General features: G+C 40.5%; 1 protein-coding gene across 1 annotated transcript; it reads left to right on the plus strand.

Annotated features, from left to right (window-relative positions):
• The first annotated feature begins 4,957 nt into the window (after positions 1-4,957).
• On the plus strand, positions 4,958-16,388 carry LOC124141961 (cytochrome P450 10-like). Its single transcript, XM_046510168.2, has 11 exons — positions 4,958-5,080; positions 5,824-5,972; positions 6,794-6,991; positions 7,447-7,643; positions 8,293-8,486; positions 8,946-9,166; positions 10,071-10,217; positions 11,541-11,707; positions 12,498-12,576; positions 12,974-13,177; positions 14,042-16,388. Exons 2-11 carry the CDS (start codon positions 5,832-5,834, stop codon positions 14,156-14,158), a joined length of 1,665 nt encoding a protein of 554 aa, XP_046366124.2. The 5' UTR covers positions 4,958-5,080; positions 5,824-5,831; the 3' UTR covers positions 14,159-16,388.
• The last annotated feature ends 274 nt before the right edge of the window (positions 16,389-16,662 follow it).

Raw genomic sequence — 16,662 nt, forward strand, 5'->3', positions numbered from 1 at the left:
TGCACGATGAATGATATTGAAGTGACTTTTCCGTTAACGTCTAGCTACCGAGTATTTAATATTGGACCGAGAATAACATGAAATTATAAGTATTTGTTATTGTGTGAAAACATCGCTCACTCACATATTAACTGACCATTTTCGAGGTGCGATGTAAAATCATTGACGCCAGAAGACAGAAGTTTCTGACGAATTTCAACGTTTTCATTGTTACAATGCGATGTCAGAATAGATACTGATACCTTTAGGAAATATTCATACGAAATAGCTAAAAGCAGAGTCAATCCCATACAAGGAACTAGTTACACAGAGACAATGTACCAATCTAATACAAGGAACTAATAACACAAAGACAATGTATCAATCCCATGCAAAGAAATTCATTACACAGAGACAATGTACCAACCCCATGCAAGGTACTAATTACACAAAGACAATGTACCAACCCCATGCAAGGTACTAATTACACAAAGACAATGTACCAATCCCATGCAAGGAATTCATTACACAGAGACAATGTACCAATCCCATGCAAGGAACTAATTACACAGAGACAATGTACCAATCCCATACAAGGAACTAATTACACAAAGACAATGAACCAATCCCATGCAAGGAACTAATTACAAAAGACAATGTACAAATCCCACACCAGGAACGAATTACACAAAGACGGTTTTCCAATCCCAATGCAAGAAACTAATTACAAAAGACAATGTACCAATCCCACACAAGGAACTTATTACACAAAGACAATGTACCAATCCCACACAAGGAACTAATAACACAAAGACAATGTACCAATCCCAATGCAAGAAACTAATTACAAAAGACAATGTGACAATCCCATACCAGGAGCTAGTTACACAGAGACAATGTACCAATCCCATACAAGGAACTAATTACACGAACACAATGTACCAATCCCACACAAGGAACTAATTACACAGAGACAATGTACTAATCCCACACAAGGAACTAATTACACAAACACAATGTACCAATCCCATGCAAGGAACTAATTACACAGAGACAATGTACTAATCCCACACAAGGAACTAATTACACAGAGACAATGTACCAATCCCACACAAGGAACTAATTACACAAAGACAATGTACCAATCCCACACAAGGAACTAGTTACACAGAGACAATGTACCAATCCCATACAAGGAACTAATTACACAAACACAATGTACCAATCCCACACAAGGAACTAATTACACAAACACAATGTACCAATCCCACACAAGGAACTAATTACACAAACACAATGTACCAATCCCACACAAGGAACTAATTACACAAAGACATTGTACCAATCCCTTACCAGGAGCTAGTTACACAAACACAATGTACCCATCCCACACAAGGAACTAATTACACAGAGACAATGTACTAATCCCACACAAGGAACTAATTACACAGAGACAATGTACCAATCCCACACAAGGAACTAATTACACAAACACAATGTACCAATCCCACACAAGGAAAAAATTACACAAACACAATGTACCAATCCCATGCAAGGAACTAATTACACAAAGACAATGTACCAATCCCACACCTGGAACGAATTACACAAAGACGATGTACCAATCCCAATGTAAGAAACTAATTACAAAAGACAATGTACCAATCCCAAACAAGGAACTAATTACACAAAGACAATGTACCAATCCCACACAAGGAACTAATTACACAAAGACAATGTGATAATCCCACACCAGGAGTTAGTTACACAAAGACAATGTACCAATCCCATACAAGGAACTAATTACACAAAGACAATGTAACAATCCCACAGAAGGAACTTATTACACAAAGACAATGTACCAATCCCAATGCAAGAAACTAATTACAAAAGACAATGTACCAATCCCACACAAGGAACTAATTACACAAAGACAATGTACCAATCCCATACCAGGAGCTAGTTACACAAACACAATGTACCAATCCCACACAAGGAACTAATTACACAAAGACAATGTACCAATCCCACACAAGGAACTAATTACACAAAGACAATGTGATAATCCCACACCAGGAGTTAGTTACACAAAGACAATGTACCAATCCCATACAAGGAACTAATTACACAAAGACAATGTACCAATCCCATGCAAGGAACTAATTACACAAAGACAATGTACCAATCCCACACAAGGAACTAATTACACAGAGACAATGTACCAATCCCACACAAGGAACTAATTACACAAACACAATGTACCAATCCCACACGAGGAACTAATTACACAAAGACGATGTACCAATCCCAATACAAGAAACTAATTACAAAAGACAATGTACCAATCCCACACCAGGAGCTAGTTACACAAAGACAATGTACCAATCCCAATGCAAGAAACTACTTACACAAACACAATGTACCAATCCCACACGAGGAACTAATTACACAAACACAATGTACCAATCCCAATGCAAGAAACTAATTACAAAAGACAATGTGACAATCCCATACCAGGAGTTAGTTACACAAAGACAATGTACCAATCCCATGCAAGGAACTAATTACACAGAGACAATGTACCAATCCCACACAAGGAACTAATTACACAGAGACAATGTACCAATCCCACACAAGGAACTAGTTACACAGATAATGTATCATTCACATGTAAGATACTACTGGTGACGCTTTTTCTCCTTCAAAAGCCATGCCATTACTCTGGCCAGGTGTACCAGTGGTTGATCGCCTTTGCAAAAATCCAAACCATTGTTTGTTTGCTGTTTAACGCCGCTCTCGTCAATATTCCAGGTATATGACGGCTGACTGTAAATAATCGAATCTGGACCAGAAAATCCAGTGATTTATATTACTAGCATACGATGATTTGCGTAGCCACCCTTTATATTTAGTCGTCTCTTACGACAAGCATAAGTTGCTGGGGACTTATATTCTTACCCAGAATCTACACGAAAGGGGTGCAATGGATGTAAATAATCGAGTCTGGACCAGACAATCCAGTGATTGACATCATGAGCATCGATCCATGCAATTGGGATACGATGACATGCAATAACCAAGTCAGCGAGCATGACCACCCGATCCCGTCAGTCGCCTCTTACGACAAGCATAGTTGCCTTTTACGGCAAGCATGGGTTGCTGAAGACCTATTCTACTACGGATCTTCACGGGTCGGTTGCAATGGATGAAGAAATGTTGACGTTTCTAAGCATTTGTACCCTGACAGCACAGTTTAAACCCTTCAATGGTGCACGGGTAGTGGTCAAAGGCGCCACAACTTGCTTCGACGTGTTCCCCCTTTGCTCATCCAGTGGCAGTATTTTATCTGTATGCATGTGGTTTATAAGGTTTATATATCCAACTCCCGAGGCGTCTTATAGTAAGTGATACACTATTCAACACGGTTAAACCACAGACCACCTACGCGATCTAGTGGCAGTGCAGAAGGTCCGGGATTCGATCCACGGCCGCATCATACCAAAAGGCGTTAAAGATGGTACTTGTTACCCTGCCTGACGCTCGGCATTAAGGGGCTAAAACAAGGACTGGTCGGCTCAGTATACAGTATCTGAGTGTGATATTCATCTTAAACTGCGGCAAGGTAACTCAGTCTGCTAGCACTATAAAATAGGATTTGATCCGGACAAGTACAAGCAGTCGTGCAACAATCTTGGACGCGACGTTAAACCCCATTTCACCTCAGCTGAGTGCGGCGTTAAACAAACAACCAACCAGTCAACACTAGGTCAGCTTGCATGCACGCACGCACGTGCGCGTCAATATGAATAAAATCGTTGACCGAACACGTTAATAACTGCACATTTTGTGCGTCAGAATGATAACATCGTCCAGTTAATCGGTATATCTCGCAAGAGGCTCCACAAATATAAATTATAAATATCACCGTTAATATACCCCCTATTAAATGGTCCTGCTTACTTTACATGATAACAAACAAAACTTGTTTCGGGATGTTATTTCGACTTTCAAATAATAAACTGCCGGGCAAAGGAAAGTATACACCCATGTTTGATGATGGCTAAACATGAAGCAAACACGAAATGGTTATTCGATGGTGATTTGTTTAATACGAGTATCACAACTGTGTTTTGGACCTTTGGTTTGTAATGTTTCGGCGACTGTTTTTAGCCTGTTATAACGTTTTGATAAACTCTGTAATGTTTTAGTCAAATCCGATTACTTTCAAGTGTATGCTTCTTTTTAGTTTATTTATAAAAGGAATCTGATTACAGAAATATACCCCGTGTGATCCGTTTGATTAAACAAGTAAACAAAAACAAATATATCTTAGGCCGTAGGGTAGATTATTTACTATATTATTCTATCCTAGCAACCGTTGATGCTTCTTCACGACCTTCGAAACATATAAAACCTTTGTTTGAGACATGTAATCACCGTAATTCCATAATTGTCAGTGCCAATGAACAAGCATATGGCAATTTGCATGATTAAAGAACAAATTTTATCCTGAAAATCTGCGAATTGCAATCATCAAATCCGTTCGAAGTGTCAACGATAATGTGAAGATAAGGGCCTTATTATCATTAACACCGTTATCATCAGCACATGCATCGAACAAACCAAATTCTCGTAATTCCATTCTTCCCGACAAAGAATATTTTTCTGTGAATAAAGAAAATTATAGATAAAAGTTAATCCAGAAATCAGTGTTAATCGATGTGATAAAAAAATGTGTATGGCAATCCTCACAACATCGGCGATTTGTCACGATCGAAATGCTCCAGCGGCGTCATTAGTGGGCCCCACGTGACATATGGCCTCGTGCCTACCCTGGCAAAAGGTGTGATCACATGAGTGAGGTAATCAAACTGGCCGCTGTGACGTTCATCCCGCCCCCGTGTGGGAGGATAAGCCATCGAAGGCTGGCGTATAAAGGAGCTGGTGACAGTGGCCTCGATGCTCAGTTGGGCTCAACGACGTGTAGACCCGAGAGGACCCGCCTTGGCCGAAGTTTTGTAACAAGAACAGAAAGTAACGGCCAATTGTTTTGAAAGAAAACATCAAAATTTAGTAACGAAACTTCAGCAAGAAACTTAAGGTGAGTCTTAATTCTATATGAACTTTATAGCAATAATAGATTTAGACTTTAGTGTTATTGTTTTCTTTTTGATAATAAGATTAGTACAATCGAATTGTGATCTGTACAGTAAAATAATAAAGCATGTATTTGATATCTTTTGGATAAAACATATTTTATTGAAAAAGGAATAATTCTCCAAAACAAATTTTAGTTCAGCTGTTTATAAAACAAGAGGGTTTATAAATAATTCGACTTATTTCACAATCATAAAAGTATATTTTGTCTATAATTACAAAAGGTATATGCAGCATATACAATATACTTCAGTTTTAAAGTTATAATGAAATGTATCTCCTTTCTATTGATGCTACATATATATCATAAAACATGTGAATTCTAATACAGACATATATTTTGATTCGGTAACATCCAAATATTGTCCGAGGTTTCATGTAAAGTAGGACCGGAGGCCCTTTCCGAATACAAATGTCCACCAAATAATGTACAAAGTAACTGTACACAAAAGTATGTTTTTTAAAATCTATCACGTCTGTACTGTAGTGACAATATAACCTTACGCAGTTGAACAGTGTCTGAATTATTATACTGTAGGACGCGTAAACTTATTATGTCAAAAGTGCCTCGTAAGGATATTTATTTAATCGCCTTTCTTAACACCATGTGGACAATAACATAATCAACATCACGTATTATCCCACCTGCTGGGATCAGCCTCTCCAGTTGTCGTCTGCTTCTTCCAGAACCAAAGATGAGCGGCCTAACACCAGGGAGATACATGCTGAAACTTTTGAAAGAATCGTCTGCTGCCAAGCGGGTCGTCTCCACGTCTGCACGTGCTGAACAGAGCGCCACAGTACTGAATGTCGAGGGTTTAAGTTTAGAACAACAGGTACTGATACCTTACATCGAACTTATGTCTCTTTGTGGTAACGTGCCGATCGTCTCATTCAAGAGTAGTCAAAATAGACGGAAGTCCTCGAAAGCATTGGATGAAATATTTTTTGTGGCTTTTATCCAGTTATTATTGAAATGGTTTTGTCGTTTGCATTTCTACCTATATCAATCTGCCTGACGACCTGTCAATAAAAGCGACATTTTTTTCCATAATGATAAAAAAATCTCTACTAAAAGCAGAGTCCATTGTGCGATCCAAACCATATCAGGAGCATATGTTATGAATCATTGCATAAGTTGTATTTGTGTATTTTGTGGAGGAGGAATTTATCGATCCTATTAAATTCAAGATAGAATTGGCGTGTCTACTTTCGTATTAGCATTACCTAGTCATTATTTGGATCTGATGTGATACTTAATATCATCATCATTTATTGAAACGTCAACTCGCAGAACGAAGGACAATGGGTTGTTCAGTGCAAAAACATTGAAATCATGTTAGATAAATCCTTTATGACGCACAGGTTTTAATAACATACAGTCCTATTGCAATACAGAAGTATGAATGCGACCATAGGCAGGATCTACGGGTAGTGAGTTCGAATTTCAGATTATTCACGTTGAAGATCCTTGATTATCCATCCCCACTTGTGAAATATAAGATGGAGTAAGTGTAGGCCAGACCGTGTATCCTCATGCTGCATTACATTTAAGTTTATTCATTGACATGGCTGAACACACATTGGAAATATTCACCCATAATTTGTTTCTGTTAGAATTCATTCTGAAAATAAAAGCTCCTTCCCATAATTACAGTGCCCCCTACGTCGCACGATGGACTCCCTAGAGAGTTTGATGAAAGCCCCAATATCGAACGACGCAGTACAACCACAAACACAGGAATATGAGCCACAACCCTTTGAGGCAATCCCAGGCCCCAAGGGCTTACCGTTCTTCGGAACAATATTTGACTACTTCAAGAAAGATGGCCTCCGTTTTGACAAAATGTTTGAGGTAAGCAAAGGATACCTTGTTATGTGTACGTGAACATGTACCAGAACGTATGTGATCGCTCCAGAGATAATATGATCTCATCACAGGTATCATAGGCTTTTATCAAATTCTCCTTTACGTTTTATACTTATGACGCTAACATCATTAGTTTTACTTTTTTGCGTTAATTCTGTTTGTATAAACATGTATCATGTCTTGGAACAACTGTCGTTCTTTAAAAAGGGACTTAGTTTAGGACCTGGTGTCCATAAGAAGTCTAGATATTGTTAACAGGACCACGCTTGAAAGTGTCTCGATGTAGTTAGGGTAAATAGTAATTGTAGAAATTTTGAGTTAGAAGAAAAACAAAGTGAGATTTGGACGACTTGAATCTAACATGCCAGGAATGCCTATCGACCCAAGCTCAGATCATCACTTTTGAACTGTATAACAGTTGTATACTCATTCATATTCAGGCCTACAGACAACGATCTCTCGAATTTGGACCTATCTACAAGGAGAAATTCGGACCAATCACGAACGTGGTGATCAGTGATCCGGATGTATACCAGAAGGTTATCAGGTCAGAGGGCAAGACGCCCATTCGCCGTGAGATGGAGCCCATGGCACACTACAGAACACAGAAAGGCATCGGCCTTGGACTCGTCAATTCGTAAGTGCCATTATTATCATCTCAGTTTGCCCCGTAAAATGTTCCCAGAAAAAAGGGAAGCCGGGACTGATGTCCTTTGATAAACATTAATAGATGCTTCTATATATTATTTATACGCATTTGTGTTTATGATGCTAGAGACCATACACAGTGTAGGATATCGGTTGTGTTGCATCTTCTCGAGGCAAGGGCGTTAACTGGACTTTTATAGTCAGTTACCACCCTTGCCTGGGGAAGATGGTTGTGTTGTTACAGATTTACAGATCAATGGAAATGCATCACCCATATTCCTACCCGTTGGGATTCCTGAATAGAATATAGGTTCTCATCACCCTATGCTTGTCGTAAGCGGCGACATGGATACGCTCGTCATGTTCTGTGACTTGGTTCATGTTATGTCATCGTATCTCAATTCTGTGTCGATGCTCATTATATCAATCACTGGATTGTCTGGTCTAGACTCGACTATTTTCAGACCGCCGTCATACTGATGGAAGATCGCTGAGTGCGGCGTTAATCAACAAGCAGACAAAAAACCAAAACAAAATAGCCATGCAATGTAGGATAGAAAGTCTCAGAAATAAACTTTTTATGCATAATTTAGTTTTTACTCATGACAATACAATAATAACCTGACCTTCACCTTCAGACAAGGCGCGGAGTGGCACAGGTATCGAAGAGTGGTCAGCAAGAAGATGCTGAAACTGAAGGAGGTGACAGACTTCTGTCAGCCAATGAACGAGGTTGGGGATGACTTCGTTGCAAGGCTAAGGGAAGCCAGCGACGCCACATCCAAGGAGGTCCCAGAACTTGAGAAGGAACTATTCAAGTGGGCAATGGAATGTAAGTTTCCGATGAAATGGTACAGAACAATGCAGATGGGTTGGAGTCAGTTCGGAACATTACATCTTCTACTCTAACATGAAGCAAAGGTCAAGGTTACAATTAATGACATACGAACCTAGTGGAAATCTTATCAATAATGTGTGATGTTTTAACGTACTCGCCATATACGTAGTGTATATTGTTCCTGGTGTCATAACTAATAAATATCTGAAAAATACGTACATGTATTTCACAGTGCATATTTCAGCAGAGTCAAATGATTCATATTAAAACTTTATTGAAGTGCAGTATCTTTTAAGGAATGGGGACATTTTCACATCAAATGGGAATTTTTTATTTCACTTAGTAATACAAAACCCGTCTTTGTATAACATGAATACATGAATACATATACTAATATATTAAATAAGCGACAAACGGTTTCAGTGTTAATGAACAGGGTGCTTCCTATTACAGCAATCGGCACCTTCCTGTTTGAGGAACGCATCGGCTGCCTCAGCAGTCAACCCCATCCTGAAGTCAAGTCCTTCATCGACAACCTGCAGGGCTTGTTCAAGCTGATGCAGCCCCTCATGTACAATCTCCCCATATACAAGGTCTTCCCTACCAAGCTGTGGAAGCAGTATGAAGCATATTCCGATAACGTCTTAGAATGTGGCAGATACTTCGTAGATAAGGTAGTTATGTGTCTTCGTCGGTTCCAGCGTTGCTTGTTTTAAACGTTTGTACCCTATAATCCACCCGTGGAGATCCGGGGTAGAATAAGTCTTCAGCATCCGAAGTTTGCCGTAAAAGGCGACTATGCTTGTCGTGAGAGGTGACCAACGGGTTCGGGTGGTCAGGCTCTCTGACTTGGTTGATGCATGCCATCGATCTCAATTGCGTCGATCGATGCTCATGATTTCAATCACTGGATTGTCTGGTCCAGACTCGATTATTTACAGACCGCCCTCATATAGCTGAAGTAATGCTGGGTGCGGCGTTGAACAACAAACAAACAAACAAACAATCAAGCCGAATAATCACACGAACAAAGTTATAAGAGGTGTCCATGGTGACGCCGCTCGACGTGCTGAGTTGCGTTCTGACAGGATATGTTAATAATGGGTTCGAATCCCAGATTCTCCCCGATCACGACTCTAGGTCTGGAGCACCATCTCGTGGGTTTCACTACAATTGTAGACGTTGACGGCCTGTGTTACTTCAGGATTTTCCTTCCACATTTCACAAACACTATAAATGAAATTCTTTTCGGAGTGGTGTTAAACCCTCTCGCTCAGCCAATCAGTCAGTCTTTATTCATGACACTGAAGAGTCAAATTCCTCAGGCATGGTTTAATATAAATGACCAAGGCTTCAATGGAATAAAGACATCCTATTAAGTCCTGTTAGCGTTGGTTTTTCAGTGGTTATAAGCTGGTATCATACGAGTAGAAGTAGTCAAGTATGTAATAGCAGAATGTATGACACAAATGCCATCGCAATTTTGAATTCCAGCATACACTGAAATGAAGGGCAGTAGCAATTTTAGCACCAAGCGCTCAGTTGCAGTTTCTTACTTTATTTGTGTCTATTTTCCAGAAAGTGAAAGCCTTACAGAGCTCCATGGCAGATGAGAACGGCCAAGAGAAGGGCGCCTTCCTCACCTACCTCCTATCCCAGGAGTCCTTGTCCCCTGAAGAGGCCGCAGAAACAGCAGTTGATCTCATGATGGGTGCCGTGGAAACGGTAAGGGTCTTACAGGATAGTACACATACATCAAGATGGTTTGTCGTAAACATTTTCATTGAAAGAATCCAAAACACCTGTATGAAATCAAAGACTGATAAATATACTAGTCACAATGTATCAGTTTTATTATAAGGTTGGAACACAAAGCAAATGATTAATGTAACTATACTTCAACTTGGAACCATGGCCCTGGCCTTATACCGTATACTAGTATACCTTGGATGGAACACAAAGCAAATGGATAATCTACCTATACTTCAACTTGGAAACATGGCCCTGGCCTTATACCGTATACTAGTATACCTTGGCCCTAACGTTATACCAAATATACCTTGGCCCTGGCCTTATACCGTATATACCTTGGCCCTAGCCTTATACCGTATATACCTTGGCCCTAGCCTTATACCGTATATACCTTGGCCCTAGCCTTATACCGTATATACCTTGGCCCTAGCCCTATGCCGTATACTAGTATACCTTGGCCCTAGTCTTATACCGTATATACCTTGGCCCTAGCCTTATACCGTATATACCTTGGCCCTAACCGTATACCGTATATACCTTGGCCCTTTGCCTTATACCGTATATACCTTGGCCCTAGCCTTATACCGTATACTAGTATACCTTGGCCCTAACGTTATACCATATATACCTTGGCCCTAGCCTTATACCGTATATACCTTGGCCCTAGTCTTATACCGTATATACCTTGGCCCTAGTCTTATACCGTATATACCTTGGCCCTAGTCTTATACCGTATATACCTTGGCCCTAACCGTATACCGTATATACCTTGGCCCTTTGCCTTATACCGTATATACCTTGGCCCTAGCCTTATACCGTATACTAGTATACCTTGGCCCTAACGTTATACCATATATACCTTGGCCCTAGCCTTATACCGTATATACCTTGGCCCTAGTCTTATACCGTATATACCTTGGCCCTAGTCTTATACCGTATATACCTTGGCCCTAGTCTTATACCGTATATACATAGGCCCTGGCCTTATACCGTGTATACCTTGGCCCTAGCCTTATACCGTGTATACCTTGGCCCTAGCCTTATACCGTATATACCTTGGCCCTAGCCTTATACCGTATATACCTTGCTTGGCCGTATCCCATTGCGTGGATCGATGCTCATGATGTCAATCACTGGATTGTCTGGTCCAGACTCCATTATTTTCAGACCGCCGTCACATAGCTGGAATATTTCTCAGTGCGGCGTTAAACAACAAACAAATAAACAAACACACACAGAATGACACAGTGACATATAACAAACGCACATACATATATATTATGTTTCTCATTACAGACGTCGAATGCTACTGTATGGTGCTTGTACAGCCTGGCCAAGAACCCTGAAGTGCAAGAGAAGCTGCACTCAGAGATCAATAAGGTGCTGTCCCACAACGCTGAAATAACACCCCAGAAGCTGGCACAACTGCCATACGTAAAGGCCGTGCTCAAGGAGACGTTCAGGTAGGTTGAGGGGCGGTCGGGTAGCCTTGTGGTTAAAGCGTTCGCACGTCATGACGAAGACCCGGGTTCGATTCCCGACATGGGTACAATGTGTGAAGCCCATTTCTGGTGTCCCCCGCCGTGATATTGCTGGAATATTGCTAAAAGCGGCGTAAAACCAAACTCACTCACTCAGGTAGGTTGCAGTACGGGAGGATGAGACACTATTTGTCACATGCTTACATGCTTACCGTGAGCTCTTAGATTGGGCCGGGAGTCTATATTCTCCCAGGTGTGGGAGTTGAATGCCTTTGTTGGATGTCGGCGGAATCACACAATGGCTAGCCAGTAGAGCTGCGTCAGTAATAAGCTGATTGAAACATCGTGCGAATTTCACACAGAGATCCCAATCAGAACGTTACGTAGGGTGTGAATTACAACCCGTCAGTAGACCAAAACTGTTTGAAGCTTCAATTTCATCATTGCTATAACACAACACAATGTTTATTTTGCTAACAATTTACTCGTGCATGATACCAAACTGTCGGGCAATAGAAAATATACATCCATGTTTGATGGTGGCTACAAATGAAACCAACAAGACATGGTTATTAAGTGGTGATGTAAATAAAGGGATATCATAGTTGGACCTACGTTTGCAGTGTTACGGCAACTGTATTCAGCCTAGTAACGTTTTGCTAACGTTTGCAATTTATTGGTCAAATTGGTTAGTGTTTACTTTCTTTTCCCCGGCAGTTTATTTTCATTTAGACATAGTTCAGTATTTCAATATCGCATGTTATTATTTTAGATTATATCCAATCACATTTGCAACAAGCCGAATCTTGCCAGACAAGATGGAAGTCGGAGGTTTCGAGATCCCTGCTGGGGTAAGTAACATGGAGACTCAAAAGTTTAAAGGGGACGAGGCTGGGGGGAGGGGACTGGTGGCACAGTCTTAAAAGGCGTCGCAATTCGCAGTACAAAGTTATGTTCCTTACTTGTGCCAGACACCTAGATATATTGGGTTCGAATCCCGATTCGCCCTGATTAGGTTACTAGGTTTGCCAGCACCATACCCGTGATCGTTGGTTTCATCAAACAACGCCGTGTTGTAACCCAGCTGAGTCATTTATAATGCTTCCAGCCTTCCACATTAACATAGACTTAAAGTTTTCATTTCAGTATTAAACAAACAAAGCCACACTGTCACACATGAAATGCTCGTGTTTGGTATAAATACGCATGACATATGTATAATTATTATTACAATGAATCATTTTACAGACACATGTGCAGGCCAATCTCTTCGGGATGTTTCGTAACCCAGAACTCTACTCAGAACCAGAGAAATTTCAACCTGAAAGATGGTTGCGTGGCAACACAGACAACAAACAGAAAGCTCTATCTAACCTGATCTGGGGCCATGGCGCTCGCATGTGCATTGGACGTAGATTCGCCGAGCAGGAGGTTCATTTAGCACTAGCAAAGGTAGGTTGACAACAATATGGTTTGTCGACATCTTAATTGATTAGGTTCAGCAAAGGAGAATAAAAGGACAATTCAAAATCGTAGGCAATAGGATGGATGGAAGGAACCCCCAAAAGCCAGGACAATGTATACTAGGTTCTGTCGTTGCTGACTTGGGTAGGGTCAGTTTGAGGAACGCCGGTCCCAAAGGTTTTCCTTATCGAACTTTCGGGCCCTTGCAAATCAAAGCTCTTCATTGATTGTGGGAAAGTATGGCACTTTGTTCTATGGTATGCATATGTGCATGTGTTAATTTCTCTGAAACACACATGCAAATATCAATAATAACAATGACACCAGGTGAGGTTCTATTGGTAATCAGCTCCCAAAAGGTGTTCCTGGTATAATGCAAAGGTAGATTTTCGCAGAAATGTTTGTTCGTTTGTTGTTTAACGCCGCACTCAGCAATATTCCAGCTATATGACGGCGGTCTGTAAATAATCGAGTCTGGACCAGACATTCCAGTGACTGACATCATGAGCATCGAGCCACGCAATTGGAATACGATGACATGCATCAACCAAGTCAGCGAGCCTGACCACCCGATCCCGTTAGACGCCTCTCACGTCAAGCTTAGTCGCCTTTTTACGGCAAGCATGGGTTGCTGAAGACCTATTCTACCCCGGGTCTTCACGAGTCGGATCAGATACAGAAAACGTATAAAAACTGAAGGCTAGTGTTATGATTAGCCAGTTACGTGTATCTCAATCTAAATCCAGCAAGCCAGAAATGGTCATCACTAGAAGTTTACTTACCGTATCAGATTGACATCGTGTAAAGCAAGGCGTTTTTCGTTACATTTCATCAACCATCATTACACTTCAGATCGTCCAGAACTTCAAGCTTGAGTATCACCACGAGGACCTGGAGCCTGTTCTCAACACTGTGATGACCCCAGACCGGCCAGCCAAGATCAGTTTCGTCCCCAGGCAATCAGCATAGACACAGACAGGCCAATGCGTCTTGTGAAGCAGTGCTGTGTTTACCCAGTCATCGTGCCAGACATTCCAAACTTTTCATCACGCTCGTACTTACGGTGCTAATTCTGGTTAATGCTTATGTTGGTTCTGAGTATAATTGGTTTTTGAGGTTAGCTGTTATAAAGTTTACATTCAAACTGGCCGTCTGGTGAAGCAAAATCATTCTGACATGATTCTTTGAAGGTAGTAATATAGTTGCTGTGGTATCGCAGCACTGTGCTTACTATTGCACCATTGTGCTTTGGTATCGCTGCAGTGTGCTTGGTGTTACAGTATTGTGCTTTGGTATCGTTGCACTGTGCTTGATGTTGCAGCATTGTGCTGCAGTATTGTTGCACTGTGCTTAGTGCTCTAGCATTGTGCTTTAATATCGTTGCACTGTTCTTATTATTGAAACATTATGCTTTGATATCGTTGCGCTGTGCTTAGTGTTGCAACATTGTGCTTTGATATCGTTGCGCTGTGCTTAGTGTTGCAACATTGTGCTTTGATATCGTTGCATCATTGTGCTGTGGTATCGTTGCACTGTTTTACAGTTGCAGCATTGCACTTTGGTACACCAGCTTTAGCCTGTTGTAGCTGATACATGCATCGAGCTGTGATGTAGAAGCTTTACATGAAACAGTGTACCATTAACTGTCCTAGCTTTGGTTGCGAGTATGAGTGTTACACAATGGTGGCACATAACTCGCCTATACCTTCGCTGTACACATAATGTTCCTGTAAACGACGTAAGGTCAATTGTGTCGGTTCTTGTAGAACCTTACAATCCCATCACCTACAGACTTATCTCAAAATGTAGTCAGCAACCAGAAGTATGTCTAAAACTACAATTCACAGGGTCTGTTCGCGGATCTGTTCAAAGTCAGGTAATGCAGTTTGCGGCATCTTCCTAAACTGATAAGCATTGTGTCTTCAAATACAATTTAAGACGTGACACAGAAATGTCAATGTAAATTGTAGAACGGGAATCAACATAAAATGATGTATGTACCGAATTCCGAGATGCACTCGATTAAGACTTACAACACCGTATATGACGATGGCCAGTATCAATGGCTTGGCGCCAAGTAGTAACTGCCTGCCGATGGGGAAGGGACACCTTGCGACATAGGACTATTAACAGCTTATGTCTTTTCGAGAAGCCTTTGTATTACTTATATCTGAGAACACGACACCTTACCTCACCCTTATCTTTCGATTGCAAGGTTCCCTTCTACTTTATGGCAAAAGTTCTACTAACATATGGAACCTTATTTCGAATAAAACAAAGGGAGTTGGTTACATATGTTACGATTGCGCGTTCGTTTAAATGATAATAATTGAAACAAGTCTTCTCAGAAGAAGATTTGAATTTTGGAAAAAGGTAATTGTTTGATTTGAAAATATTAAACTCAAACAAGACTTGTCAGGGAGAGTGAGTTTGCATCAGGAGAGTAGTGTATTCTGCTGGGCATGTGATTGATGCAATGTGATATTTATAAAATAATTTACTTTGTAACCTGAACTGAAATTCATTACTTATTCATTTCTCGCCACTGTTTAAGTTTCAAACCATTGGTCGGTGGGGATTTTATCTAGTAAACTTACTTCTTACACAATGGGGCATAGTACTGTACTGACACCCTCTATTTTTTTCATACTGATGTACAGTACTTGATATACACTTAATGCACTTATATATACGTAACATAAAAATATTAACGTCTTTCCTTTCATCAGCGAACAGAGCAAAGGATTGACTTAGGTAACAGATCTAGGGTCAAAATTAAGGCGAAGTTTTGCGTTTCTAAAAGATTTCATTATGGAGTTAGGTTTCATGGCCCAGCTTAATATTCTATTTTCAATGAACTGATAATTGATTATCAGCAAGGGCAGTTCCCGATATTACAATGATAAATGTGCTTGGATTCCTTACAAAGTCCAAACGGAAGTTTGAATAATATATATGAATACCTGGCGTATGCCTGGTGCAATGTGTTCATAACAAAAACATATCAAAACATAAAATACTTCCCTTGCTGAAAATCATTTTGAAATTAATGAATGCTTTTCATGGCGTCTTTTCGAAATAAAAGATGTTCGAGTGAATGAGAAATATATAGTTTGTCTTTTTTGTGTCATTACAATTTATTTTAATACAATATTCGTTTGTTGTTTAACGCACAACTCAGCAATTGAGTCTGGACCAGACAATCCAGTGTTTGTTGTCTAACGCTGTACTCAGAAATATTCCAGCTGTATGACAGTGGTCTGTAAATAATCGAGTCTGGACAAGACAATCCAGTGATTGACATCATGAGCATTGATCTGGTCCATTATTTGCAGACCGCCTTAATATAGCTGCATGGGCTGTCGGGTAGCCCAGTGGTTAAAGCGTTTGCTCGTCACCCTGAAGACCCAGGTTCGATTCTCGACAAGGGTACAATGTGAAGCCCATTTGTGGTGTCCCCTCTGCGATATTGC

This window comes from Haliotis rufescens, unplaced genomic scaffold (genome assembly GCF_023055435.1).
Source record: "Haliotis rufescens isolate VD_foot unplaced genomic scaffold, xgHalRufe1.0.p SCAF_2, whole genome shotgun sequence".
NCBI classification, from domain to species: domain Eukaryota; kingdom Metazoa; phylum Mollusca; class Gastropoda; order Lepetellida; family Haliotidae; genus Haliotis; species Haliotis rufescens.

Bases quoted from the DNA above. Each gene is read 5' to 3' on its own strand.
- LOC124141961 (XM_046510168.2), top strand. From the start codon at position 5,832: ATGAGCGGCCTAACACCAGGGAGATACATGCTGAAACTTTTGAAAGAA. The intron at 8,487-8,945 runs GTAAGTTTCCGA...TTCCTATTACAG, and splicing joins ATTCAAGTGGGCAATGGAAT to CAATCGGCACCTTCCTGTTT. The intron at 9,167-10,070 runs GTAGTTATGTGT...TCTATTTTCCAG, and splicing joins GCAGATACTTCGTAGATAAG to AAAGTGAAAGCCTTACAGAG.